At 41.7% G+C, this 27206-nt stretch overlaps 1 protein-coding gene across 1 annotated transcript; it reads right to left on the bottom strand.

Annotated features, from left to right (window-relative positions):
- Positions 1–1345: 1345 nt before the first annotated feature.
- Positions 1346–26629, bottom strand: LOC127657534 (ectonucleoside triphosphate diphosphohydrolase 3-like). Its single transcript, XM_052146379.1, has 10 exons — positions 26530–26629; positions 25331–25453; positions 24244–24361; positions 13133–13292; positions 11863–12022; positions 11132–11359; positions 9914–10186; positions 5347–5457; positions 5089–5223; positions 1346–2283 (listed from the first exon to the last, which is right to left on the bottom strand). The coding sequence occupies exons 1-10, from the start codon at positions 26584–26586 to the stop codon at positions 2092–2094; spliced, it is 1557 nt and encodes a 518-aa protein (XP_052002339.1). The 5' UTR covers positions 26587–26629; the 3' UTR covers positions 1346–2091.
- Positions 26630–27206: the final 577 nt, after the last annotated feature.

The following is a 27206-nucleotide window of genomic DNA, read 5'->3' as shown; positions in this document are numbered from 1 at the left end:
GGGTCGGGCTGGCCCTGATCACAGAAACAGCACAGCAGTAAGAGCAATTAAAGTGAACAGTGGGAAAAATGTTTGCCACCGTGGTAGATTTTTGTAAGCAGTAACTTTGAACTTTAAGACAAAACTTACAAATTTTACCAAGAAAATGATTCAAACAACAATTTGCGTTTCACAGTCCTCAAACTCAGAGTCTATCTGGAGATGATGTATCGCTTCTCGATAACATATTGCAGTACTATACTGACCTCTGCTGGTAGAATGAGGGATTTGCAGCCAGTGAACTATATTGTCCCTGCTGTATCCTACATACTAACCTTGTTCTAGATGTGCACACCTCATCATTTTTGATGCAACAATCAATATTCTGAGGTGGGAAAGATCCAAGTTAAAAGAATAGCATTCATTTGTTTTATATCTGTTTTCAGTATTTAATAATGCAAAGGCAATGCACACTTACGTTTCTCTTGCCAGTAAAGCTTGATATAAAATGGATCTGCCCATTTTATCTTATTATTAAAAAGTCCACTATAAAATAGCAGATTTTGCCCAACTTTAAAGGGATAGTTCACCCAAAAATGAATATTATGTCATCATTTACTCAATCTCATGCCATCCCAGATGTGTATGACTTTCTTCTGCAGAACACAAATTAAGATTTTTAGAAGAATATCTCAGCTCTGTAGGTCCTCACAATGCAAGTGAATGGACACCAAAGCAAAAAATCATATAAAGTTAGCGTAAATGTTATCCATACTACTCCAGTGGTTTAATCCATGTCTTCTGAAGCAATATGAAATGTGTGGGTGAGAAAAAGATAAATATTCATGTCCTTTTTACTATACATCTCTACATTCACTTTCACATTCTTCTTCTTTTTTTTTTCAAGATTCACATTCTTTGTGCAAATCGCAACCTACTAGTTTTGGCTGGTCGAAGATGGAGATATATTGTAAAACCGTAAATATTGATCTGTTTCTTGCTCACACCTATTATATTGCTTCTGAAGATATGGATTTAATCTTGTTTGAATGTGATGTTAATTTGATGCTTTTTTTTAATTTTATTTATTTTATGCTTCTTATTATTACAAATGACTCCAACTAGTGTTAGACCTTTCACCAAACTTGTATATTGTAATCTTAAAGTTTGTTTTTGTCATCACGTATCTTACAGTGATTTATATTTGTGGCAGACCAATGCAGCCCCTTTAGTGTTTAAATAGAGAGTAAATTAGTTTTAGGACAAGAGTTCAAGATTCATATTTGGTGTGCTGCATTTGAAGGACCTGTAGTCCCTTTTTGTGTATTCAGGACATAATGTGTCATCAGATTTATAAGAATTTACATGAACTTTAATAACATTAACAAACATTAATACATGTATAATGCTTAATAAATCATCACTATGTAATATCTGTTAACAGTTAAATGGATTATGAAGTGTTATCTTTAACTTTATAACACATAATGTACACTCAAAACACATTGAATATAAAATATAATGTTCTTTTTGGTTGTAAACTGTACCTTCACCCTATTTGCACTTTCACTTAACAACTATAACATTTATTTAGATTATTATTACATGTTTCATCCAAAGACAATGTGCGCCAAAGAGCACATGCAGAAATAGATACATAAAATACATAAGGCATGATGCAATGCAGTGAGACAAACAGCAGATGCAATACACAGTCATAACATTGCCATGACCATAGTAGATACATTTTATATAAGCTACAGTGGGTTACTCTGCAATGTCTTCATTCAAATCCACAGTATAAGAGCTTGCTATGGCCTGACTAGAAAGACTTGTACACTCTCTTTTGTGGATCGATATTTTGCTCTTTTGAATAAAATTTATTATGGGTTATAACATCTGCTTAATTCCACAATACACTGAACAATATCCAGGTATCTTCTCAACCTTTAAAACCTCTATCCAGCTGTACCTTTAAAACAGTAGCTTGAGGTTCCACAAATGTTAAATCCTCCTGTAACAAGCAGATCTGCAGTGACACATCAGGATCTCTCCTGACTAACAAAACCTCCCTAAATGGGACCTACTGGCGAGAGCTCAGTACAAAAATCCTCAAAAAAGAAAGCGCACCAGTGCAATGACGAGGTAGGTAAGGGTAATAATAGTCAGAGCAGAGAACATGAGAAGAAGTCCAGTGAACAGAACATTGTTTATGGGTAGCTTGAGGATTTTTCCTTCTGCTGGGATCATGTTGGACTGTGCAAGCATGTAGCCCAGAGACCAGGCTATACTGGTCTTATTCACCTGTAAAACACAAAGACAGTCAAATGCAGAGTAGATTAATCGGTCGGATTCTTTACTGCTGGTGTTCCCTAACTTTATGGCCTGAAATGATCAGAAATTTACTTTTTTACTAGGTGGCAATATTTTCAAACAGTATACCTATAGACACAGTGGTCTTTATTCAAACATGAGCAGAACACATTTCAGTGTAAATTGTACATAAAACAATTTGCAATTAAACTGCCCCATTGAATGACACAATTTCTATAGGAATGGATTTTACAAAGAAATTTGTTCTGTTCATATATTACGAATAAGGCAGACGTGTTTCATCATTGTATATGTAAAACACAGCTAATTCAAATTAATTTGGCTCTTACCTTTAAAGTTCAATTTTAAATAGTTTATATTTTATAAATATTTAGACCTATAACCAGTGACGTGCGGTGATGTCTTAAAGAGGCTAGGCACTGAGTTATGAAAGCCAGATTACCTGATTTATTGTTTAAGCTAATAATACGTAATAACAGTGAACGTTACACACAAGCGCGGCATATCAAGAAATGTACAAATCAGGATGTATATCGTATGTACTCTCTCTCTCTCTCTCTCTCTCTCTCTCTCTCTCTCTCTCACACACACACACACACACACACACACAACAACACAAGTGCGTAAACAGTGAACGTTATGCATTTATCGGATCCTTCAAAACCTCTCGGTTTTCCTTTACCTTTTCATTGTGGTAGGTTATATTCAGCTTCCTTTGCTCGTCAAGTTCAAGGTCGATCCGAGATTTTCCAAAGGTTTTCAGTGTAATTTGACACTGGATGTGAGCTGACGACTTTTCATGCTTGGTTAAAGCTGCGGGCAGGTTGTTCAAATCACAATATCCCGCTGAAGTCCAAACAGTCTGACTGGTTGAAAGAAGCAGGCAGGGATAGCAGTACAGCCGCTGATTGTTAGCGCAGCCACATAGCCAATCTTTTCTTACATACCAATCAGTTTGAAATGATCGGATAATTTTTGGGCCCCATCTAAGGCTGGCGTAGACCTCCCTCTTGGAATTAACTCCTATTTGGAATTAAAATCGAGCTTGGAAAAATTTCTTAATTCGTGATTACGGCTGGTGCTGTCATTTTGAATTTTGCGGGATTAGGCATGTACACTAGCTGTGGTGTAATGACGTTAGCTACGCAAATGTCCAGGAATATCTCGATTTTAATTGGTCCATGTCTGATACGTAACGGAGATGATTACGGGCATAACATATTTACGCCAAAAGGCACAGCAGATTTGTGCTTTTTGCCGCACATGTTAAAGAATGCAGGATCGAGCGCGCATGCTAACATGGGTTTTCCGCTTGTCGCCTGCAATGAATGGACCGTAAAAGCACTGCTTATTCTACCATTTGTTTTAGTTGATTATGCGTAACTGCTACATTTGTCATCATAACGTCTAAACAATTGGAATAACACACATATTGCATGTATAAATCACAAGAATAAAAAGTAAAAATCCAAATACAAGTTTATTATTTAATAAACATTTTATTTTTGAATTTTGGCAGGGTAGGCAGTGCCTAGTTTGCCTACCCAGACCGCACGTCAGTGCCTATAACTAGCATAGAATTAAGTATTTGGAATTATTTCAGATGCTACAAATAAAAAAGGAATTCATTACAGTGTATTTGCCGTGTGCCACCATTCATTTTTGTGTGTTCATATGAAATATTTATGTTGTTAATTTTTTGTATTAACTTTAAATGATTAAATTAATCATTATTATTATTATATATTTAAAATGAATTCAACAATGGTATCTCTTTCCCTGCATTCCCCTCACAAAATCATGTTTGGACAACCCTGCTTTACAGCATTCTGTATAGGCAAAACAGATCTGTGAGAGTAAAGAGTGGAACAGTGTGTATTTTTGATGTATGTTAGAGATTTGGCATCTCAGACAAGCACAAAAAATTGAGATGCATTAAGGCGTGACGTATAGTGTATGTTCCTTAGAAAGTAGCGGCTCAGAATTACATTACTGTAACTGTAAGAAGGCTTTTACACGGCCCTGCTTTTCAATCCAGTGGTACAAAAAAGCTATTCTAGACACTTTGTTGTTCCTGTCACAAGGCACAACTAATGTTTTGGAAATAGAGGTACGAAGTAGAGAAGGTTTGCTTGATAGCTTAATAATTTTTAAATGGACAAACAACCCTTAAACATTGTCAGCCATGTACAGTATTACTAATTGCATTATTGAAAATATATATATCTTTTTTTAAAGGTGATGTGCAAATTTCTGTTACAGGAAAATATGTCATTCTTTCCTAGTTTAATGTCAGTAAAGCATTTGTGGGTTAATTTCCTCTATATATTGTATATAAGAACATCATAAAAAATATCTGTCCTTGTCCGACTGTGCTGCCACCTTCGTGTCTGCTCGTCAAGTCTGAGCCTGACACACAGATGTCCGCTATGCTTGCCCGGGCCGCCGTGAGAGCGGGGATGGACTGGAACCCAACGCCACCCCCCACCCCCCCTCAAACCTCACGGCTAGATGATTGGTTCCTCGGGTCAAGGCGCAGCTCACAGCCAAAAAAAATAGATCAGTACATATAGATCATATAGATACTATATAGATCAGCTACTATAGATCAGTAATCATCATTGGCCATCATTGGAAGGGACTACCTGTTTATTTTTATATTTTGCAGTTACCTTTAGCATCACTATTGGTGAAATTACACATTTAACCTTTAAGAAGATCATCACTTGCTAAATAAATCAAATGGAGACAAAATACATGATGTGAAATGCATACCTTTTGCTGAAAATTTAGATTTTTCCAGTTTTCTGTGTTAAACTTATATCCATCTGCCAGAATAGTGTGCACATAGTTTGCTGAGTAGCAGTAAGACTTCAGATGGTTTTCTTTGATGTTTGAGGTTTGTTTGAGCTAAAGGGGGAAATTTTTTTTTTTTAAAAGTGTACTCATTTTAAACATCAATCATAAAGATAATTCAAAGAAGTACTTCATTTGTCAATGCATATTGTTATGAAGCAGTTAGCCAGCACTCACATTTTTCCAGTCCTTCGAGCAGAAAATCTTCATGTTGTTGTTAAATGTCTCCATACTCTTGGAACCATTCACAGTAAGAGCCCAGGCGGTCCAGTAGAACCCAGCATATGCCTAAGCAAAATAATACTTCATCATACAAATATTAAATAAAATCTCTCTTGTTTTAAACACATTTTACATTAGGTCTTAAAGTAAGCTTAAATTTGGGGTCTAACAGAAGCTGAATGGGCAGTCAGAGCAGATATATACTGTACGTTTAGATAACAATTAGCTCAAATACAATGGTTTTGCTTCAAGAAACTGATTTTACACTGGAAATCAGGTAGCAAATATTTTGTCATAGAAAAGTAAGAAAGACACTTTACATTAAGGTTATTTCTTTGAACATAAGTAAATGCATTTGGTATCATGGACTAACAATTTACAGCATTTATTAATCTTGGTTCATGTTAGTTTACAAATATAGTATTGCTCATTGTTAGTACATAATGCTACATCTAATGTTGGCATATCAAATTTTAAATTTTAAAAATGTATTAGTATATGTTGACATTAACATTATTTACCAAGATTTATAAGTGCAGTAAAAGTATTGCTCATTGTTAGATCATGTTCACTAATGTAGTTAAATAAGATTGACAAATACAATCGTATTGTGTATTGTTTTCGAAAAAATGCCCTTAAAAACAAACATAACATTTATAATAGTGAACGGCATTACCATGAACAGCATAGGCAAATCATTTTTAAAATTACTTGATGGCATGGACATTGGACAATTTTGTAGATGTATATACAATAGCAGAATTGTGTTTTACCAGCTTAACATACAAACACGCCAAATATTGCATTATATTAAGTATTGACTGTATTACAGAACTAAATGACTGATGAAGTGTGATTGGATTCACAACATTTGACATCAAAAACAAAACATATGGGAAGATTTTTCTCAGCTAAAAACTTTTTTGCAAAAGGTTTGCCATTCACACACTAACATTATATGGTTAGTAGCATTTTATTGTTTGCTGTCCATAACCCTATCTGAACAGTTCTGCAACCTATTTTCTAGAAGACCCTGTTTACAACTGGTATTAAGATGCATTTTTGGTGATCGGATCACATGTGGTCAACTCTAAATTACAGATCAAAAAGGAGTCTGAAATATTTTGTGTTAGGGTCACAAAAACGCATGTAACTATAACGCATTTGAGGTGCAAACACTTGTTCATCCTTAATGCGTCCTAGACAGCAGTGAATAGCCACCCCTTGGTTTCGAGCAGCTGTAGCACCTGGACAAATCAGACACACAATTATTCATTATTTAATGACTAAGCCAATAGATGTCTCAAGACTGTAACAAGCAAAGGTCCAAGTAGGTTCAAGCAGACTCCGTTATGTCTGCTCCCCCACTGATCATTATCAAGCCTTTACACTGTCTTGGCTGACGCTGGACCAGCAAATAGTGGACCCCCAGTGACCTTCCAAGCGTGGGGAGGTTAGCTGCATGCTAGAGCAAAGAAAGCTGAAAGATTGATTCACTCCTTTCCCTCGTAGAAAATGGACATAAAGCCCAGAACACAGACTTTTCCTCATTAATAAACATACTGTAAATAAACATGTATATCCCTAGGTGTATAGGATCATTACTGTCTTGTATAGTGTCTTTTTTATTTACTGTATACTATTTTTATGCATGACTTATGACAGAACCAGATAATGCACAATTAGTTCTGCCATGTTTCCTATCAAATGAATCCTTGTGTGACACACTAAAAAGTGGTATATATATATATATATATATATATATAATTCTGATAGCATGCATTGTATGCTTGCTATATTAATCAGAGCATAAAGGGGCACATATTAAAAACTAACCCCAATCATGCAAATGAGTCAGCTTTTTGGAACATTTCCCGCTTTGAAATTGCACTTTTCTCATCAGTCAAGCCAGACTCGAGAGGAGGAACCTCCAGCAGAAGTTAAAAGACACGTCCCTTCTCTTACTCAGGATCTTCCCTCTGCTCCCGTGGTCGCAGGCCGGCAGGCCTCAACACCTCAAGCCATGTGTAACTTCTTCTACCATAGAGTCAATGAACATCCCAGTTAATCATAATTTCTTCATACAACGCAGAAGAAATCGGTTGCAACTTCAACACCATCGACTCAAGGAACCATCAAGCCTTTTCCTGTGACTGCATCCGGGTGCTCTCTCAAAAGCCAAGGCATTGCAAGTATCATACCAGTAACTAACTGAACATAGTTTTAGTATAAGATAAAAACCCATTTGTAACAAAGGTGCTTTTAAATTAAGAACTTGATGGTTCTCTCAGCTGGTCAAGATGACGTTTTCCATAATTGCATTTCCCCTCTTCTGTTCCAGTTTAATTTTATTTTCCCTTTCTCATGTATGAGTGGTTTTGTGTGTATGTTTTTGTTTAGATTCGTTATGTGTTCGTATTTTAGTTAAATAAACGTTTGTGTACATTCTTGCCCAGAGTTGATTCTGGTCTGCTTGTAAATCATTGTAAATTTAATGATTCGATCTCAGCTCCATGCTAAGAAAGAGCTATTTTTGTGTGGCCATGAAAATATAATTTCTGAGAATTGATAGACGATCAATACAGGACTGGACGAACAGATAAATTGATTGTAATGTTAATTCAGCTACATCAAGTTAATTCTATTAACCGATCCAAATGTTCATAATTAATTATAACGAGTTATGATTCATTATTCATATTTCCCTTTTAAAGATATTTTGACTGAGGTATATTTTGGTAAATAATCTCATCCCTGTTTCTAAAAGATTTTGCTTCAAAGCTATACCTATATGTGTAATATTATTGTCAATAAGCCATGAGAATAATGTTACTCCCTACAGTAGAAATTGTGAGCTGATACGACGAGAGGTTGTATTATGATATTAATGGTGGAGAATTTTATTCAGACAAATAATCTAGTTATTTGTCATTTATCAAAATTATGACGGTTGTCAAACGCGACTGATTCCATTATAAATTTCCTTACATAGTAATGTAGAAATAGGGCTGTTTAATTAAATTCCTAGCTCACACATACTGTTTCCCTTACAAATAAGGGTAATATACATGACACTTTAACCCGTGCTGTGTACATTTATCATACCAAATTCACTACATATATTGGTGTGAGAATTTGGGCACTTCAACTGATTACTGTTTATTTGTGCATTGTGGAAAGTGCTGACATTCATATGCATCGATGAAACTGTTTTAATTAATGGTGACCCAGATAATAAATCACTGGTGTTGGTTGCTATGGCTACGAAAGTTCAAGGGAAGTTCAACAGAGACTCTTCCAGGGCAACCAACCGCAAATGCTCAACCTGCCGACACCATATTGTCAACACAGTACAGCTAAGCTAACAGCATAACACAACACCGCCAAACTGACCAGTTAGCGAACTTTCGTTGAAACCCCTAAATATGCTACACAGTGTTAAAAGCAAATGAACGTTTAATCTAAATATTTGATAAAGCAAATACATACACAAGCACGAGAGCTTCACAAATCTTCTTCAGTGTGTCTGAAATCAACATGCAGTGACAAAGATGAGAAACATGAACATCTGAAGCTCCTTTAATGCAGGTAATACTGTAAAATTACAGATAATTATTTTTGAAATTTGGAAATTATGTTTGTGCCTAGATCAAATTTCAGATTCATCTGAGAGAAACAGCATGATGGTTCTTTTGCACTTTCTTTGTCTTTCCTGACTTTTTGGGGGTTTACTGTCATGCTATAACACACTGACATAGTGATGGATATATGTTGTTATGAAACAGAGTCCCTCCCCTCCAAATCAGAACACAGTTGGTCACAGGAGTGTTTAAGTAACCAGATGTTAACAGCGATGTGTCTCATCACAAGTTATCTGATCACCCGAGATGCATCTTAATACTAGGTGTAGTCTGGGTCTTAGTTGACACCCAATGGTCTAATAGGCACCACACCATTAAGCTAGTCTGTAGAGTAGTGGTTCTTAACCTTTTTGCAAGTGCAACCCCCTTTTAAGAAAGTCGATATTTCGCTGGAAAAACTCCAGTGGCTTTGATAGTTGTGATTAATGTTTAGTTTTTAAATTCTGTAGTATCTTGGATGGTTTAAGGCTCTCATTCGTTGATACGTCACCACAAATCACACTCTGTGGTCGTGGATCCCCATCGACTGAGTGAAGCCATATTCCAAGTACTTTTCATCATATTTCCTGCTTTTGGCTTTCTTTCCTTATGATTCTGTTTCTGTTGGATGCTTTTTAACATCGGCACCAGTTAGAAATCTTTCCATGAAGGCTAATCTACTGACCAACTAAGATGACCATAAATATATGAATTACTAGACCGAGGTGATGTCTTGCAATAAGCAGTAATTAGTTTATAACACGTTACCGGTAGGTGGTGCCATAATGCAAGTATTTTCTTACACTAGTTCAAAATAAAAGTTGTCCCTTGACCCCCCCAGCGACCCATTTTGGGGGTCGCGACCTCCAGGTTAAGAACCACTGCTGTAGAGCAATGCCTACCATGAACTCTCCGCTGACTGGCGGTTGATATACTCCTTCAAACGAGCAGTTCTCAACTCCACGGCAGGACGTCAGGTCAAAGATGCTCTTGACCAAGACTTTGCACTGTTCAGGATCACTCTTTCCAAAGAAAGTGATGTTTCGCTGTGGGCTATACCTCGGAGGAGCCTCACTCTTTGTACACTCACTTCCAAATATCTCCTCTGCAGGTATGGTGATATTGTAACCAGCAGGATAACAGGGGTTCGTCACATAATTCCAGTTGGTGAAATCCTAAGTATATATATATATATATATATATATATATATAAAACAAAACTATGAGATCAATTATTATGATACTGCAGGTATGAATTGATGGATGATCAGTCAAAATCATATAGACTCATATTATTAGTCACGATTCACACAGATTTGGAAAGTGATGGTTGAGTAAATTAGTAGATTGAGAGATGGGTGAGTAAATTAATACCAAAGTTTCATTTTTGGGTGAACAATTTTTTATTTTTTTAAATAATAAAAATATAATAATATGTATTTTTATAATAATATATTTTTACTTTAACTACATTTTACTTTAACTACATTTTACTTTAACTCACATATACTTATTTTAAATACATTTGTACATAATGTCAAGATGGGAAATGTTCTTGTCATATACTGGTACACTTCAACTAAGATCAAATCAGATACAAATTGAATATAAGTCATCCCTCCATTTCAGCCTTACATTAAATTAATGATGACAATGTAGTCTGTAAAAGTATTGGCATGGCTTGTTTGAGGTAATATTAAGCATGAGCTACAAGTTTAAATGCAGCTCTCAGCTTCAGCAGTAATGGATTTTATAAGAAAGGATTTTGTGATCAGATTCCTTGTGCAATTACTGAGGGGAGCTAAAAAAAAAAAACAAATTCTAATACGTATAGCCATTGTCCAATCTCAAAGTACAGATATAGAAGAGAGTTTCCATTGCAGATTTATTTTTTCTTTTAATGTTTTTGATATCCTGAGAGGAGGATGCAGTTAGTGGAGGATAATTTCTTTGAGGCGAGTTCCATTTTTGGTAGTTTATTTGAGACATGAAAGCACAATGCAAATGTCAGGGACGTTGTACTTGCTTTATATTAATTAATTTAATATTTTGCTAAAATAGGATGAAGGAAAATGAGGATGTTGCAGAAATGTATAAATAAAAACATGAGCAGATTCTACCTTTGAAAGTTTGGCCAATACTCTCTTCTCAGCTTCATTTTTCCCATAGCAGAGAAAACTGTGCGTGTAGATGTTGTATTCATAGCCATAGAGCGAAACCTTAATAATATCTTCTCCTCTGACATTATCAGTAACAGCAAAGGCAATTTGAGTGGATGCTCCACCCAAGTCCAAAGAACCGACTGTACTAGCTCCATAAGGATGTACCCAGGCGTTCCACAGATCTTTCTATAAAACATAATACAATTTAACATTTTAAAAGTTTCTGTTAAGCTCTAACATTTTTCTCTTCTGGTTTAGATCCAATATCTCTGATAAAGACAAATAACATGAGTAAACTCATCTCTAGCATTATAAGGGTCACGAGTGCTTTTAGAATTATAATTTGTCCATGGACTTTTATCAACATTAGGCTTTAAGGTAAAGTATATAAATATATAAGGCAAAGTGTATGTCTTGGGTCCTGTAACTGGTCACTATTTCTTTTAATATATTCACCAATTAATCAACTTTTTGCATTTTTTTAATGTTCATTTTAAATTGTACTGAAGTGTGTCAAATGCATTTTTAAATACAAATATTCCATATAGTCTCTCAATTAATATGAGATCATAAAAGCTGCATGAATAATAATTATAAAAGTATTAGCAAAATGCTGTTTAAAATTCAGAAGAAACTGTTTCAAAATTTGTTCCGTGATGATCAGATAAATAAAAGATTAAAAAAAGTACCTCCAGGAAGTTCCCCATCAGGTAGTTGACAGTGATCCAGCCATAAAGGCCTTCTTCCTGTCCAGAGATGATAGAAGCATTATGGAAATTGAAGGGAAGAGAGCTAAGGTACCTCTGCATGTCTTTCAGGATAGTGTTGGACATCTCTTCATTTTTCAAGCTGTGTAAAAAAGTTGTACTATCAAAGACCACAGCTTGTGGAACTGATATAATTTTTTACATTTCAGTTTCAAAGCATCAGGCTAGCAGAGGCATTAACAGAAATAAATATCCACATTTTTGTTGGAGCAATTATACCTTGACACAATAATATTTTATATCACTGTCCAGAGTCCTGACATGCTGCTAAATAAGTGAATAGGCCCATATATATATATATATATATATATATATACACACACACAGTATATACAGTGTTTGGGAGTAACGGAATACATGTAACAGGATTATGTATTTAAAATACAAAATATAAGTAACTGTATTCCATTACAGTTACAATTTAAATCACTGGTAATTTGAATACAGTTACATTCAAAATTTATTTTGATAACTGAAGAGATTACTTTGCATTTTATTGTCATTTGTTTCCTTTAATATTTAGTCCTTTCAGATGGAAAACATTTATACATATAAATGATCGATCCAAAGTGCATTTGAACAACAAGTGAAACACTTTCTTATGATGTGTAACATTCATACGAGCAGACAGAGAAGTAAGTTTGAAGTAAGTTTGGAGCAGAAGAATTAGACATAAACCTTGTGTAAATTATCAGCTTTACGCTAAGCTAAAATGCTATTTCTAGCCATTTTACATGCACATGTTACCAGGCACAGAATGCATTTCAAAAGTAACCCAACCCTGTATACAGAATATACACATATAGTTTGATCTTTTGCTATTTTATATGTTTGTTTTATTATATTTATGGTCTAATGCTTTATAACTCTCCAATTTTTCAATGTTACAGTAAATTGCTGCTCTACTGTACTTACATTTATGCATTTGGCAGACACTTTTATCTAAAGCGACTTAGAGTGCACTTATTACAGGGACAATTCCCCCAGAGCAACCTGGAGTTAAGTGCCTTGCTCAAGGACACAATGGTGGTAGCTGTGGGGTTTGAACCAATGTCCTTCTGATAACCAGATTACCAGTTATGTGCTTAGACCACTACACCACCACCACTTCTCCTACTACTTAAAATGTATATATTTAAACAAAGATATAACATATCCAGAAAGAGTAACTGATTGTGTTGAAATTACTTACTGTAAAAGTCTCATCCCTGCTGTTGCTCCGAGGAAGACAGGGGTGGAGTAATGCTGATTGGTAGGAATGGTCTTGGTTATGTTTGCCATGCAAGATTCTAAACTTGTCCATGTTTTCTTGTCCTGAGCCTCATTTATAAGTAGATCTGAAATACCAGGGCCTTGAAAAGACATATTTCATTAAAACATTGCATATATGTACATTTAAAAGTTACAGTATTTTATTGCTGCCTCCTAAAGATAAAGATAAAAGATTTAATCCAAATTACTAATTGTCATTCATTCTTCAAAGAATGATACACCCAAAAATGAAAATGTTGTAATTTTCTTCAAAATCCTTATTTACCCTCATGCTGTTCTAAATCCATATGCTATTTTATAAAACGTCTAGGATGAACGTATGTAACCTCCGTTCCCCGATGGAGGGAACGAGACGTTGTGTCAGAGAAGCGACACTAGGGGTCTCTCTTGAGCACCGATATTCACCTCTGAACTATGAAAAAAGGCCAATGAGAGTTGGCAACCAGTATTTGCATGTCCCGCCCCCGGACATACGGGTATTTAAGCGGCACAAATACGGAAGTTCATTCAGGATTTTTCTGAGGAGCCGGAAATGGTCCGGCCACAACAGGGGCTCGGCTCAGCGACGTGGCAGGGGAGACACAACGTCTCGTTCCCTCCATCAGGGAACGGAGGTTACATACGTAACCTAGACGTTCCCCTTCTGTCGCTCTCTCCACGTTGTGTCAGAGAAGCGACACTAGGGGTCCACTTAAAAAGAGCCATGCGCTGAGCCGTGTACGTGATCTGCTGATACAGGAGCGAGCAGGTATTCCTACGTGCAGAACGACCAACTGTATCAGGCTGCACGTACCCTTCCCCAATGCCCCATTTAAGCCATCGGGATTCCTTATCATTACCTTGGAGGGGGGAACAAGGTGATGGCCGCCAACATGGGAACGGGCCAGCCTGGCTGGGCCTCTTTTCTCTCTATGTTTCTCGCATAGAGCAACTACGGCCGGGGCCCTTACACGCATTGAGGGAAGGGGGTCTTAGCCCTTATTAGGGCGGAGAAGACCCTGCGGAGGCCACACCTACCTGGGAGGGGAGGCAAATTTTGAGTGGCAAATACATCGCATGGCCTATACTTAGGTCTTATGCGGAAAAGTAGTGCGGTGGTAGATCCAGCCTCGCAGAGGGAGGAAGCATACAGCACGGCAACCGAGGCAGCTGTAACTGCCTAAGGGAAACACGGAGTCAACTCGTGAGGGGACAGAACCGTGGTTTTACACACAGGGGGAGTCCGAACAGGAGGCCTTACCTGTGGGGCACCTATACCAGTACAGGGTAGCTTGCGGTACCACGCAGTGGTTTGGGTCGGCGAGTTCCTCCACGAGAACTGCGACCCACGAGGGCTAGGGAGGAGTCAACCAGTGTCCCAAACCTGGGATCTCCTGGGAATGAAGGTGCACTGTTTCCCTGGTTAGGGGAAGGGCTGGGTGCAAGCGATTCACCCGGTCAGATCGTGGACGTGCCACCGAAGTTCTCACGGGCTCGGTACCTGAGAGAACACGGATGATACTGACTCAACTCGGAGATTGTAGAATCTCGCAAAAGTGTTAGGTGTTGCCCAGCCCGCTGCTCTACAAATGTCTGCTAGGGCAGTGCCCCTAGCCAGTGCCCACGAGGACGCAACACTCCTGGTGGAGTGGGCTAGGACCCGAAAAGGGGGGGGGGCACGGCCTGGGTGTGATAAGCCAGGGAAATGGCGTCGACAACCCATTGGGCGAGTCTCTGCTTGGAGACAGCATTCCCTTTCTGCTGTCCCCCAAAGCAGATGAAGAGCTGCTCAGAGCGTCTGGTGCTCTGTGTGCGGTCCAGGTAAATATGTAAGGAACGTACTGGACACAGCAGTGAAAGGGCTGGGTCTGCCTCCTCCCGGGGCAGCGCTTGCAGGTTCACCACCTGATCCCTGAAGGGTGTGGTAGGAACCTTGGGCACGTAGCCCGGTGGACCGAACTCCAGGCAAGCGTCGCTAACAGAGAACGCATGCAGGTCCCCGACCCTCTTGATGGAAGCGAGCGCGATCAGCAGGGCGGTCTTGAGAGAGAGGGCCCTGAGTCCAACTGAGTCAAGCGGCTCGAAGGGGGGTCTCCGGAGTCCCATAAGGACGACCGAGAGATCCCAGGAGGGAAACAGGTTAGGCCGGGAGGGAGTCATCCTCCGGGCACCTTTTAGGAACCTGACGATTAAGTCGTGCTTACCAAGAGACTTGCCATCTACCGTGTCGTGGTGGGCCACGATAGCGGCAACATACACCTTGAGGGTGGAGGGGGGCAGCCTCCTCTCCAGCCTCTCCTGAAGAAACACGAGCACTGACCTAACTGCGCACTTCTGCGGGTCTTCGGCTCGGGAAGAACACCAGTCCGCGAACAGACGCCACTGGTCAATGCCTGGTCGAAGGGGCTCTGGCTTGGTTAATAGTGTCTATGACGGCTGGAGGTAGGCCGGCTAGATCCTCCGCGTCCCGTCCAGGGACCAGACGTGGAGATTCCAGAGGTCTGGATGCGGATGCCAGAGCGTGCCCCCTCCCTGAGAAAGAAGGTCCTTCCTCAGGGGAATTCGCCAGGGAGGGGCTGTCATGAGGAGCGTGAGATCCGAAAACCACGTCCGGTTGGGCCAGTAGGGGGCCACCAGAGTGACTTGCTCCTTGTCCTCCCTGACCTTGCATAGCACCTGTGCAAGAAGGCTCACTGGGGGAAAAGCGTACTTGCGCAGCCCCGCGGGCCAGCTGTGCGCCAGAGCATCTGTCCCAAGGGGAGCCTCTGTGAGGGCATACCAGAGCGGACAGTGGGAGGTTTCCTGGGAGGCAAACAGGTCTACCTGTTTAATTTCTTCATTAATTTCTTCAGGGCAAGAAAAATGGCCAGCAGCTCTAGGCAGTTGATGTGCCAGCACAGCGGGCCTCGGTTCCACCAGCCTGCGGCTGCGCGCCCGTTGCACACGGCGCCCCAACCCAATTTGGAGGCGTCGGTTGTAACCAGAACGCGACGGGACACCTGCTGCAAGGGTACTCCTGCCCGTAGAAAGCAGAGGTCTGTCCAGGGTTTGAAGGTTTGGCGGCAGGCAGGGGTAACTTCCAATCCGTGCGTGCCGTGGTGCCATGCTCGTCTCGGGACTCGAGTCTGGAGCCAATGCTGAAGTGGTCTCATATGCATCAACCCCAGTGGTGCGGCCGCCGCGGAGGATGCCATATGCCCCAGGAGCCGTTGGAAACGTTTCAAAGGGACCACGGTGCCTGGTTCGAAAGAAGCGAGGCATTCCAGCACTGACTGAGCATGCTCGTTGGAGAGACATGCTGTCATTGAGACTGAGTCTAACTCCAAACCGAGAAAAGAGATGCTCTGGACCGGGGTGAGCTTGCTCTTTTCCCAGCTGACCTGAAACTCTAGCACCTGGTCTCTGTGTGCGCATAGTAATTCCTGCGAGGAGGCCAAAATGAGCCAATCGTCGAGGTAATTGAATATGCGTATGCCCGCTCCTCGTAGCGGGGCAAGAGCCGCCTCTGCGACCTTCGTGAAGACGCGAGGGGAAGAGACAGGCCGAAGGGGAGGACCTTGTACTGATACGCCTGGCCGTCGAACGTGAACCGTAGAAAGGGTCGATGTCGTGGGTGAATTGAGACGTGGAAGTACGCGTCCTTCAGGTCTACCGCTGCGAACCAATCTAGATGCCGGACGCCAGATAAAATTTGTTTCTGGGTAAGCATTTTGAATGGGAGTTTGGACAAGGTCCGATTGAAAACTCGCAGGTCCAAGATCGGTCGTATGCCGCAACCTTTCTTGGGTACAATGAAGTAAGGGCTGTAGAAACCCTTCTTCGTTTCAGTCGGAGGGACAGGCTCTATCGCGTCCTTGATTAGAAGGGAGGCGATTTCCTTGCGCAGGGAGTGGGCATGTTCGCCGTGCACTGCGGAGGAACGAACGCCCACGAAGGGGGGCGGAGACCTGGCAAACTGAATTGCGTAACCGAGTCGGATGGTCCGGTGCAGCCACCATGACGAGCTGGTCAGTGAAAGCCATGCCTCTAAGCCCCGTGCTAGGGGCACCAAGGGGATGAGTATTTTGGACGTATCACAGCGGTGCGGAACAGGTAACGCGGCGTCGGGAGGCGCTGTGGCATCCCGAGGCTCTGGTGCTGAGAATAAACTCAAAGCACTTACCTTGTTCCGCGCACCCGGCAGGGGGCGGGTTCGTGACTGAGGAGGAGGTCTGATGCTGGCGTCCTCTGAACTCGTCTGAACCGGCCGGCCGGGGAACAGTCGTGGGGCTGAGGGCGGGAGCACCGCATCCTGGGCGCCGAGACTGTTGAGGCCTGAAAGCACAGTACCGTGAGAACGGCATTTGCGGGCCATGTGACCCAGAGGTAAAGGAAATAGCTCTTTTATTGAGAATTTGGGTACTGCAGCCCCCGTCAGCGGGTACGGCAAATGAAAAAACAAAAGATTCTCCTCCCGGCCCTCCACCGGGGGACGGAGTGGTCTTACCACCTCCGGAGCTAACTTCTTGTCCTCTGGGTACGCTGTCTCAGGGACGCTTGGGAGCCTTCTGGGTCCTCGAAGGGGTCCGTGAGGCAGGGGGCGTGCGCTTCCTGCGGTTTGCTCGACGCCGGGGCTGAGAGCTGGGTCCAGGTTGGGGCAGAGCAGAAGGTCTTCTGGCCGCGGGAGGACGCCCTCGGCGAGCAGGTGGGGCCTGGGCCATGGCTGCAAGCTTGCGGCGCGGCATGATGTGCGAAATGGCCTCCGTCTGCTTCTTCACCAGGGAGAACTGCTGGGCAAAGTCCTCGACGGTGTCGCCGAAGAGGCCGAACTGGGAGACAGGGGCATTGAGGAAGCGAGTCTTGTCAGCTTCACGCATCTCAAACAAGTCCAGCCATTGCTGACGTTCCTGGACCACCAGAGTGGCCATCGCCTGCCCGAGTGCCTGCGCTGTGACCTTCGTCGCTCTCAGGGCGAGGTCGGTCGCTGAGCGCAGTTCCTGCAGCGTGTCGGGATCAGGGCCACCCCTGTGGATGCTGGGCGGCGCCTTGGCTTGGTGGACCTGCAGGAGAGCCATGGCATGCAGGGCGGAAGCGGCGCGTCCGGTAGCGCTGTAGGCCTTCGCGGTGAGCGAGGATGTTGCTCTACAGGACCGGGAAGGGAGTACAGGGCGCGCTCCGCCGTCGAGGGTGGCGAGGGCGGATGAGCAGGTGGCAGTGCGACGAGTGGAGAGGGGTGCTCTCCACGAAGACGTCAGCTCATCATGCAGCTCCGGGAAGAAAGGAACCGGGGCGAGGCTGTGAGTGGCACCCAACGCCCAAGAACCAATCGTCCAGCCGTGATGGCCGTGGGGAGGATGGAGGGTTCCAATCCAGACCCACGCTGTTGGCTGCCTGGGAAAGCATATCGGACATCTGTGCGTCGGCCTCCTCCTGGGCGTGCACGCCCAAAGGCGGCAGCCCAGAGGAGCCCTCAGCATCAGAGCCCATGCCCTCCGATGTCGCGGCGAACTCATCTGCTTCCATCGCAAGAGGGTAGGCAGACTGGCTGTGAGGCGAGTCGCCGCCACCTCGAGCAGGGACGGGAGTCAACGAGCGTGCTGGGGCACGGGTGGTCCGAGGGGGCGTACCCGACGGAGCTGCACCTGCTGCCATCCCCGAATCGCCTCCATCGCCAGCCGCATCGTCCTCAATCCCGTGGGATGAAGGAGCGACACGGGGCGGTTGGAGTGGCCTGCTTACGGTTGTAAGCAAGCCGCGATCGCTAACGTTGTCATGGTCATGTTCTCGCAATGAGAACATGAACCATCCACAAACGCAGCCTCAGTGTGATCGCTGCCCAGACACACGAGACAACGCCTGTGGCCGCCGGAAGCGGAGAGTACTCTACCGCGATCCAGGAACAACACAGGGGCGGAAAGTCATCTTTATAAAGACGCGCCCTTAAAAGGACGCTCAACGCCGCTGTGTTTTTGCTCTTTTAGAGGAAATTACTCTTTTAAATAAAATCACTCTTTTATGAATGAAAGAACTCGTGAGAGATCTTTCTTATCTGCAACTGTCGATGCGCTCAGGGCAGGAAGTGCACAGCCGTGCAAACAGGAGAAAGCCGCTGTTGTGCGCCGTAGAATCCAACAGCACGCAGCAGAGGATAGCAGGAACTCGGTGTGTAAAACGCAGCAGTCTGCAAACGCGACCATCGGCTCAGAAGAAATTTTCTGAATGAACTCCCGTATTTGCGCCGCTTAAATACCCGTATGTCCGGGGGCGGGACATGCAAATACTGGTTGCCAACTCTCATTGGCCTATTTTCATAGTTCAGAGGTGAATATCGGCGCTCAAGAGAGACCCCTAGTGTCGCTTCTCTGACACAACGTGGAGAGAGCGACAGAAGGGGAACTAATAGTTTTGGTCCTGGATGCTGATTGTTCAGTGACTTCTATTTGCATCATTGTGCTGTGTTCTACACCCATAGCTGACTGTTGTTATTTTTTTTACGTTCTGTTAGAAATATGAAAATAAGGCACTTGTGACTATATTCATAGTGTGAATATTCACAGCTGAAGGGGTTGCAGGCACTCCACTTCACATTGTGCCTAACAATGCCCATTAGCTGTGACTAAATTCACAAGGTAGCATGGACTATAGTTCCTTATTGCGTTGGGGGGTGGAAGCACCTTAAACTGATAATCTTGCCCTCCCTTGAAGCTTGCCTGCATTCTTGTCCTAAATTAAAACATTATGCATCCCATTTGGTTACTACACAGGTAAAGCCTTTTGCCACCAAGGACACTGACTTGCCATTTTTTCAGTATCGGCTGAGGTCAAGAACTTCAGTAAGTTCCTCACAAAAAGCTATTATATTGTAAGGCTTGAGAAAATGTAGAATATAGCGCATGAGTCATATGGACTTTTGTGGTGCTTTTACAATTTGTATATATTTTTTTGGAGCTTGACAGCTGCTGGTACATATGAATTGTTGTAGGGCAAGAGATGCAAAATCCAGAGGCGGGTAGTAACGCGTTACATTTACTCCGTTACATTTACTTGAGTAACATTATAGGGAAAAAATTTACTTTTAGAGTAGGTTTAAAAGTGGGTGCTTTTTACTCTAATTCAAGTATATTTCTAATAAATTTTTTTTTCTTTTACTTCTTCACAATGTGTGGCGTTACTGTCGTTACATTACTGGGTTTAATTTGAATTAATGTGTAATTTATTGAGAGATTATTGAATGGGACTTTTACGAGAGCGGAAGTTCACATCGTGATGGCCACGATCGCTGCCTTACGTGTCTGGGTGCCACCCACGCAGAGTCAGCATTCGTGGATGGTTCATGTCCTCACCATGAGGACATGACCATGGCTACGTTGCGGTCGCGGCTCGCCCTCGTAAGAGCGCAAGCCACCCCAGCGGCTCCCCGACTCTGTCCTTCTACCTATGGGTATGAAGCGGGGTCGGTTAGCACTGTGGGCGATATGGGGACCTCAGTGGGAGCCTCTCCGCCGGGTATTCCTCCACAGACTTCCCACTCCCCGTCAAGCTCATATGCTCCAACCATGCGCTGGGGCGAGGTTGCCGGTTCGTTTCTCGTTCGGGGCGCCTGACGACGATGAGCTATCGATCGCGGCATCGGAGAGTGGGTTTGTCATGTCTGACGCTGAGGACTCCCACCCTCAGGTGCGGCGGCTCAGTCGCAGGCTGACGCGGAGCTAACGGCCATGCTTGCCTGGGCAGCCACGAGTGTCGGGTTGGAGTGAAATCCTCAGCCCCCCGAACCCTCACGGCTCGACGATTGGTTCCCAGAGGTGCATGATGAGCTCACACGCTCGTGGCAGGCACCTTTCACTGCCCGCACGTGATCTGTGAGCTCCTCCGCTCTCACTACCCTCGATGGCGGGGTGGCAAGGGGCTACTCGGCGATTCCCCAACAGTGGACCAACAGTCGCGGTGCACTTATGCCCGCAAAGCTCCTCCACCTAGCGGAACCGTCCGAGGCTCCCGTCCAGGGCCTGTAGGCTGACGTTGTCCCTGACGGCTAAGGCCTACAGCGCTGCTGGACACGCCACCTCCGCCTTGCATACCATGGCACTCCTGCAGGTGCACCAAGCCTAGGCGCTCAGAGAACTACACGAGGGTAGTCCTGACCCGGGTCTAATGCATATATAGACATATATAGAGCTGCGGGCTGGGCAACACCTAACACCTTTGCAAGGTTCTATAATTCAGGGTTGAGCCAGTTTCGTCCCGTGTGATATCAGGTGACACAAACAGGTCAGTTCGGGCCAGCTGGCCGGGTGTATCACTTGTGCAGAGCGCCTTTCCCCTCCCTTGAGGTGAAGACATGCGCTCTTTCCCCAGTTGCGTTCGCAAGAAGTGTGAACCCTGGACGTTCTTCCTCCCTAGCCTAGTGGCCATCGAGTTTTCTGAGAGGCTCGCTGCCAACCCAGTACGGGTGTCACCCAGGCCCCCGTACTGAGGTAAGTGCTCCAGATGCGCTGGTTGTCCCCTAGGCAACCCCGTGTGATGTATATTCCGCAAAATAGTTTCCCTGCCGGTAAACTGCGTCTTCCTTGGGCAGAGGGCCCTCTCTCCTTGGTCATCGTGTTTGTAGTAACTCCTCCCCCCTTGGGTAGGACCCACCATGACGCCACGCCGCACGATGTGCTTCCGCTAACTGGTAAGACCGTGTGTTGTATTCCACCTAAAATCCTCCCCCCTCTCGGGGCCGGGTGTGGTCTCCGCGGTGTCCTCCTCTTTGGAGGGACACCCCCCAACTTGGACCATATATTTGGTCCCCAGCCGAACGATTTTGTTCCTTTTTTGGGGAGAACAATAGAGAGAAGGCCATGGCTGGGCCAGCCAGTCCTTATACTTCTGAGAAGTTAGCCATTCCCCTAGGTACAGGGGACCGCTTCATACCTGCCAGTGTGTTGGGGGTAGTTATGCGATGGCTTATTGCGCAGGCTACGAGGCACACAGAGGTCTGCCCGTCTCTCACTGCCAGTCTGCGGAACTCGGTTCAGCTCTTGTGGCGTTTTCCATTGGGACCCCTAATGTCAACTCATCGACACACCGTCGAGTGAGTGATAGATAGGGAACGTCTATTCTATATGACAAATTCATCCAGATCTTACAAGAGCCCTTAAAGGGATAGTGCACCCAAAAATTACAATTCTCTTATTTACTCTCCCTCATGCAACCCCAGATGTGTATGACTTTCTTTCTTCTGCTGAACTTAAGTTAAGATTTTTAGAAGAATTTCTCAGATCTGTAGGTCCATACAATGCAAGTGAATGGGTGGCAAGGCAACATTTTAAAGCTAAACAAATGTGGATGAGAAACAGATCACTTTCACATTCTTCTCTCAATATTGCCCACTGCTGTCTAGCAAAAAATGACAAATATTGATCTGTTTCTCACCCACATCATATCACTTCTGAAGACATGGATTTAACCACTGGAGTCTTATGGATTACATTTATACTGCCGTTACAGAGTTAAAATATTATTTAAAAAATCATAATTTGTGTTCTGCTGAAGAAAGAAAGACATACACATCTGGGATGGCATGAGGGTGAGTAAATGATGAGAGAATTTTCATTTTTGGGTAAACTATCTCTTTAAAGTGATAGCTCAGCCATAATTTAATATTCTGTCATCATTTCTCTACCCTCATGTTGTTCCAAACCAGTGTGACCTTCTGTATTCTGTGGAACCCAAAATATGACAGAATGTTAGGGATTGACATTCTCAGTCACCATTCACTTTCAATATATATATACATATATATATATATATAAAAACATTAGGTGAAAGTAAATAGTGACTCAGGCAAACATTCTGTATAATATCTCCTTATTGTGTTGCATGGAAGAAAGAAAGTCAAACGTGTTTGGAACTACATGATGGTGAATGATGACAGAATTTCCATGAATAATAATAATTCTGTATTACATGTTAAATGTGTATTATGTAATGGCAAATAGGGGAGTTAATGTCCATTATGTCATTTGTGAAAGTAACGAGTTACTCACTATTTGAGTACTCTTTTAATTGGATACTTTCTTACTCTTACTCAAGTAATTATTTATATTAGTACTTTTAATTCTACTTGAGTAATAATGTTTTTGAAGTAATTGTACTTTTACTTGAGTACAGTTTTTGGCTACTCTACCCACCTCTGGCAAAAGCCCAAATTTTTTGAATGCCATTACGGTAATGACAGAATTGTTGTTGTTTTTTTGGGTGACTGTATCAATTACAGCCTGATCACATGAAAATTACGTGACTGTGGCAACATTTCTGCAAAATGATATTACTGGGTTTAATAAACATAACACTGCAGTTTCAAGGAGAAATTTCCACTGAGTGATGCTAAAAGGGAGTTTAATGTTCTCCCAAAAAGATTAGGTTTTTAAGGTTAATGCTCTATGGAGTTTTAAACGAATAAAACCTACCTCCAAAAGGGTTTAAAGTTTAAAAAAAAAAAGTTAGTCACACTTGAAGAAGCTTGTATTGGTTATGTAACGCAAGTGTTAAAATGTATCATCTTTCAACACAATTAAATGCGTTATAGTATGCATGTTTCTATGTAATAAGATAGTATTATTTGGGGGAAAGAGCAAAAAAGAATTTATAAACTGTTAATCTCATCCTAGTCTCATAGAATGAAAATCTTTGCCAAATGACTTTTATGTGCCTCGTTCTGCGTTTCGTCACAGTTTCCTAGTGAAATGAACACTAGAGGCACTACAACAACTGTGCTTTCACACAAATCACGAATACAATGGCTGATTATGACTTTATAGACATTTATTTTTCACTCTATTACACACACTGCTATGTTATAACTCGTAAATTAACTGCTAGTGTTAATTCCACCAGAAAACTGCAGCGATATGTATAATGAGGCACAAGTTATTTAGCTAAAATTGAGTTATAGTAAAATCTTTACTATGAGACCAGCTTGCCCAATTACCTCTTTAATGTACCAATATTTTATAGACTGTTTGTGCTTCCATGTTTCAAATAAACCTGATATGATAATAAGGTTATAGGTCTCTTGATTTGTACCTTGAACTTGACAATTTGTGGTCTCGCTAACAACTCCAGTGTTGTTTTCTTTTTCAGCAGGCCACTGATAGAGATACACAGTAGTCCTGGAGGAGCCTGCATCCAACACAATACCATACTGGAGAAAGAGACATAGAAACAACAGACATTATTACTGTAACCCTATCAAGATTTCTGTCCAAAAAGGTTTTGCAAAATAACAAAGAGCTCATTCATTCGCACTGGTTGAAAAATACATTGGTGAATAGCTATTTGCCATGGTTGTTGTCTTTACTGGCAGAGGCACTAAAGAACAGACATGCACGATTGCCACGATTGAGTGGGAAAATATGCGAGGATTGACTTTATGAGTCATCAAAAGGATCATATATCTTAAGATTTTAGGAGTGGCTTCCTGGACAAAGATGCAGCATTGTGCAGAATTTAATAATTCCATCAATGGTAATTGTCAGCTGCAAGCTTTTCTGTTTTTAGGGCAAATCGATTTCCATTCAGTGTTGCACAAAGAGTGTTTGCTTTGGTGAAAATAAATGCATAAAAAAGGTAAATTCAGGAGTCTTTCACCTGTAAATGAATACTGGCCATAATGCTATGATATGATGTGTGAGTTTGTATTTCAACACATAAATGAAATTTTACAATACAGGAAAAACTGCAAGAAATGTTTTCATCATTATAACAACATCTTTTCCATTAATTTTACCTCTGACAATTTCTACTTGATGTTGAGTTTTCAACTCGATATTCTTCTTAAGTAATAACATTCAAAATGGTTGAATAAGTGCAATGAATACATGGACTGCAGGTCATTTTATTTACATTTTACTTTTGTAACATTTAAGGCAGAATTGAAACTTTAGGTTAAATTTTACGGGGTTATTTTACTCTTTCATGTGCAAAGCAAATCTTTATTATTAAATAAAATGATTGATTTAAGCAAAAGTAACTCCTTTGCATGCCCATGTGTGACTGTCAGATGACCGTAATGCTTTTATAATTTGACACCCTCTGAAGGTACCCAAATTAACCCAATTTATTTATTCCCACTTTAGTAGCATGAGTGCGTAAATTGCATACATGATCTTACCTTTAGTCCAGGAGATATGTAAGTCCTCTTATGAGATTGAACAACTGCTATGGCAATGATGACCGCTAAACTGGCCAGAAGAAAGGAGGCGGCCAAAGCTACTGCTACTTTTGTCATCATCATCTATAAACAAAAAGATAAACAAATCACACTTCCCGCTAACTGTGAAGCTCGAATCCGATCCAGCTGGCTTAAGACCTCAAATAATAACACTCCCACAATAAAACACTTTCACAACTTGCTTCAACAATGACAGTTCACAGGAGGACATACTGACATGTACAGACGTATCTGCTACTTTTGCCATATTTTATGATTTGACAAAGTCTCTCACAAACTATTGAGCCCAAAGGCGTTCTGTCATTCATGGGATTGTTATCTCTAAACTCCTGTAAAAATTAGCCTGTTACACGCCCGTTTATGTACCTTACTCAAGCAGTTACACTGCATGTGCAGTAGGGTTCATCTGAGTGGACACCACTGAAGCAGATTTTCACTTGTGAAATTGCTTCTAATTTTCATTTTTCTTATTTAATATATTTTCTTGCATTATAAATGTTATGATCAGCAAAACAGTTTGAGTGAAATGCTGAACTGAAAAATTGTCACAAATTTGACGATTTTATGGGTATGTCCCCCTTTTGTTTTAATAAGAGCATGGGCTCGAGCTGGTGTAGACTACAGAAGTCCATGATCCATGTTGTCCAGCATGATTTGAGAATGTTTCAAAGAGCATTTTATTAGAGGCAAGCCCAGACTTTGACCAATTCGCATGTTCCTTCTTACAATCATTGATTGACAGCACTGTCAGATAAAATTCAGTCGAGGAGGACTGAATCTTTCGACACAATTGTTCTATACAAATGTCTCAAAGACTAAATAATACAGTCTGGAGAGTAAAACCTCCAACTAAAACAATACATAAAAAAAAAATAATAATAAAATAAATAAATAATATATATATATATATATAAAGCCATTTTAGAGGCCTCATACAAATCTGTGAAATTGCACAATAATATAAATGCAATTCTCCATTACCATGAACTATCATTTGTTACTTATATAATCTGATGAGACTTTCACAAGAAATTCTTATTGCTAATTATTAACAACAATTATCATATGCAGCATTCATTCATGCATGTTACAGTGTATTCATGCACTGCAGTTTAATTGGAAAAGGTTTATGTGCTTACCCGTCTGCGTGAGGATGCTGTGAGGTGGTCTGAAGACTGCGACTCCTTATTGATCATTCTGTCCAGACTGTGAATGTGTGAGTTTGATTGGTTGTATGTGCAAGAGTATGTGTATGTTTGTGTGTTCCTAAGTGTGCTGAGGAGAAAGAATGGGAGGGTGTGTCTTTCAGCATCCAATCAGATGGGGCTTTCCATTAAATTGAATCAGAAACTCCACCCATTTGATTAAGACTACAGCCCACTTAATCTATTTTCAACACATAAATTAAATGTTACATTAGCAGAAAATACTGTAAGAAATGTTTTCATCAATATACATAATCTTTTCCATCCATGTAACCTCTGACAATAATTTATTTTCTACTCAATGTAAAATTTAGATGAATGCTTCATTTAACTTCTCCTTTGTGCCTCCGCAAATAACCAAAACTCTCCACTCATTTATGGCTATTAATACAGCTTTTTTTTCTTCATATATATGCTTAATCATGAAAGTTTTTCTTAATTCATGAAACTGCTATGATAAATACAGAATTGCTTGTTTTTGTGAAACATTTCAGCACACTTAAAATTTGTTACTGTATAATGCTGTTCAGACACAGCCTGGTTACAGACCCATTTTGAGTTCACATCGCAAAGACAAACAATGGGTCTTGCCATTTCAATACTACACATAT

The sequence above is a fragment of the Xyrauchen texanus genome, chromosome 17 (genome assembly GCF_025860055.1).
Source record: "Xyrauchen texanus isolate HMW12.3.18 chromosome 17, RBS_HiC_50CHRs, whole genome shotgun sequence".
Classification (NCBI taxonomy): Eukaryota; Metazoa; Chordata; class Actinopteri; order Cypriniformes; family Catostomidae; genus Xyrauchen; species Xyrauchen texanus.
This window is presented reverse-complemented; position numbering and strand designations above follow the sequence as displayed.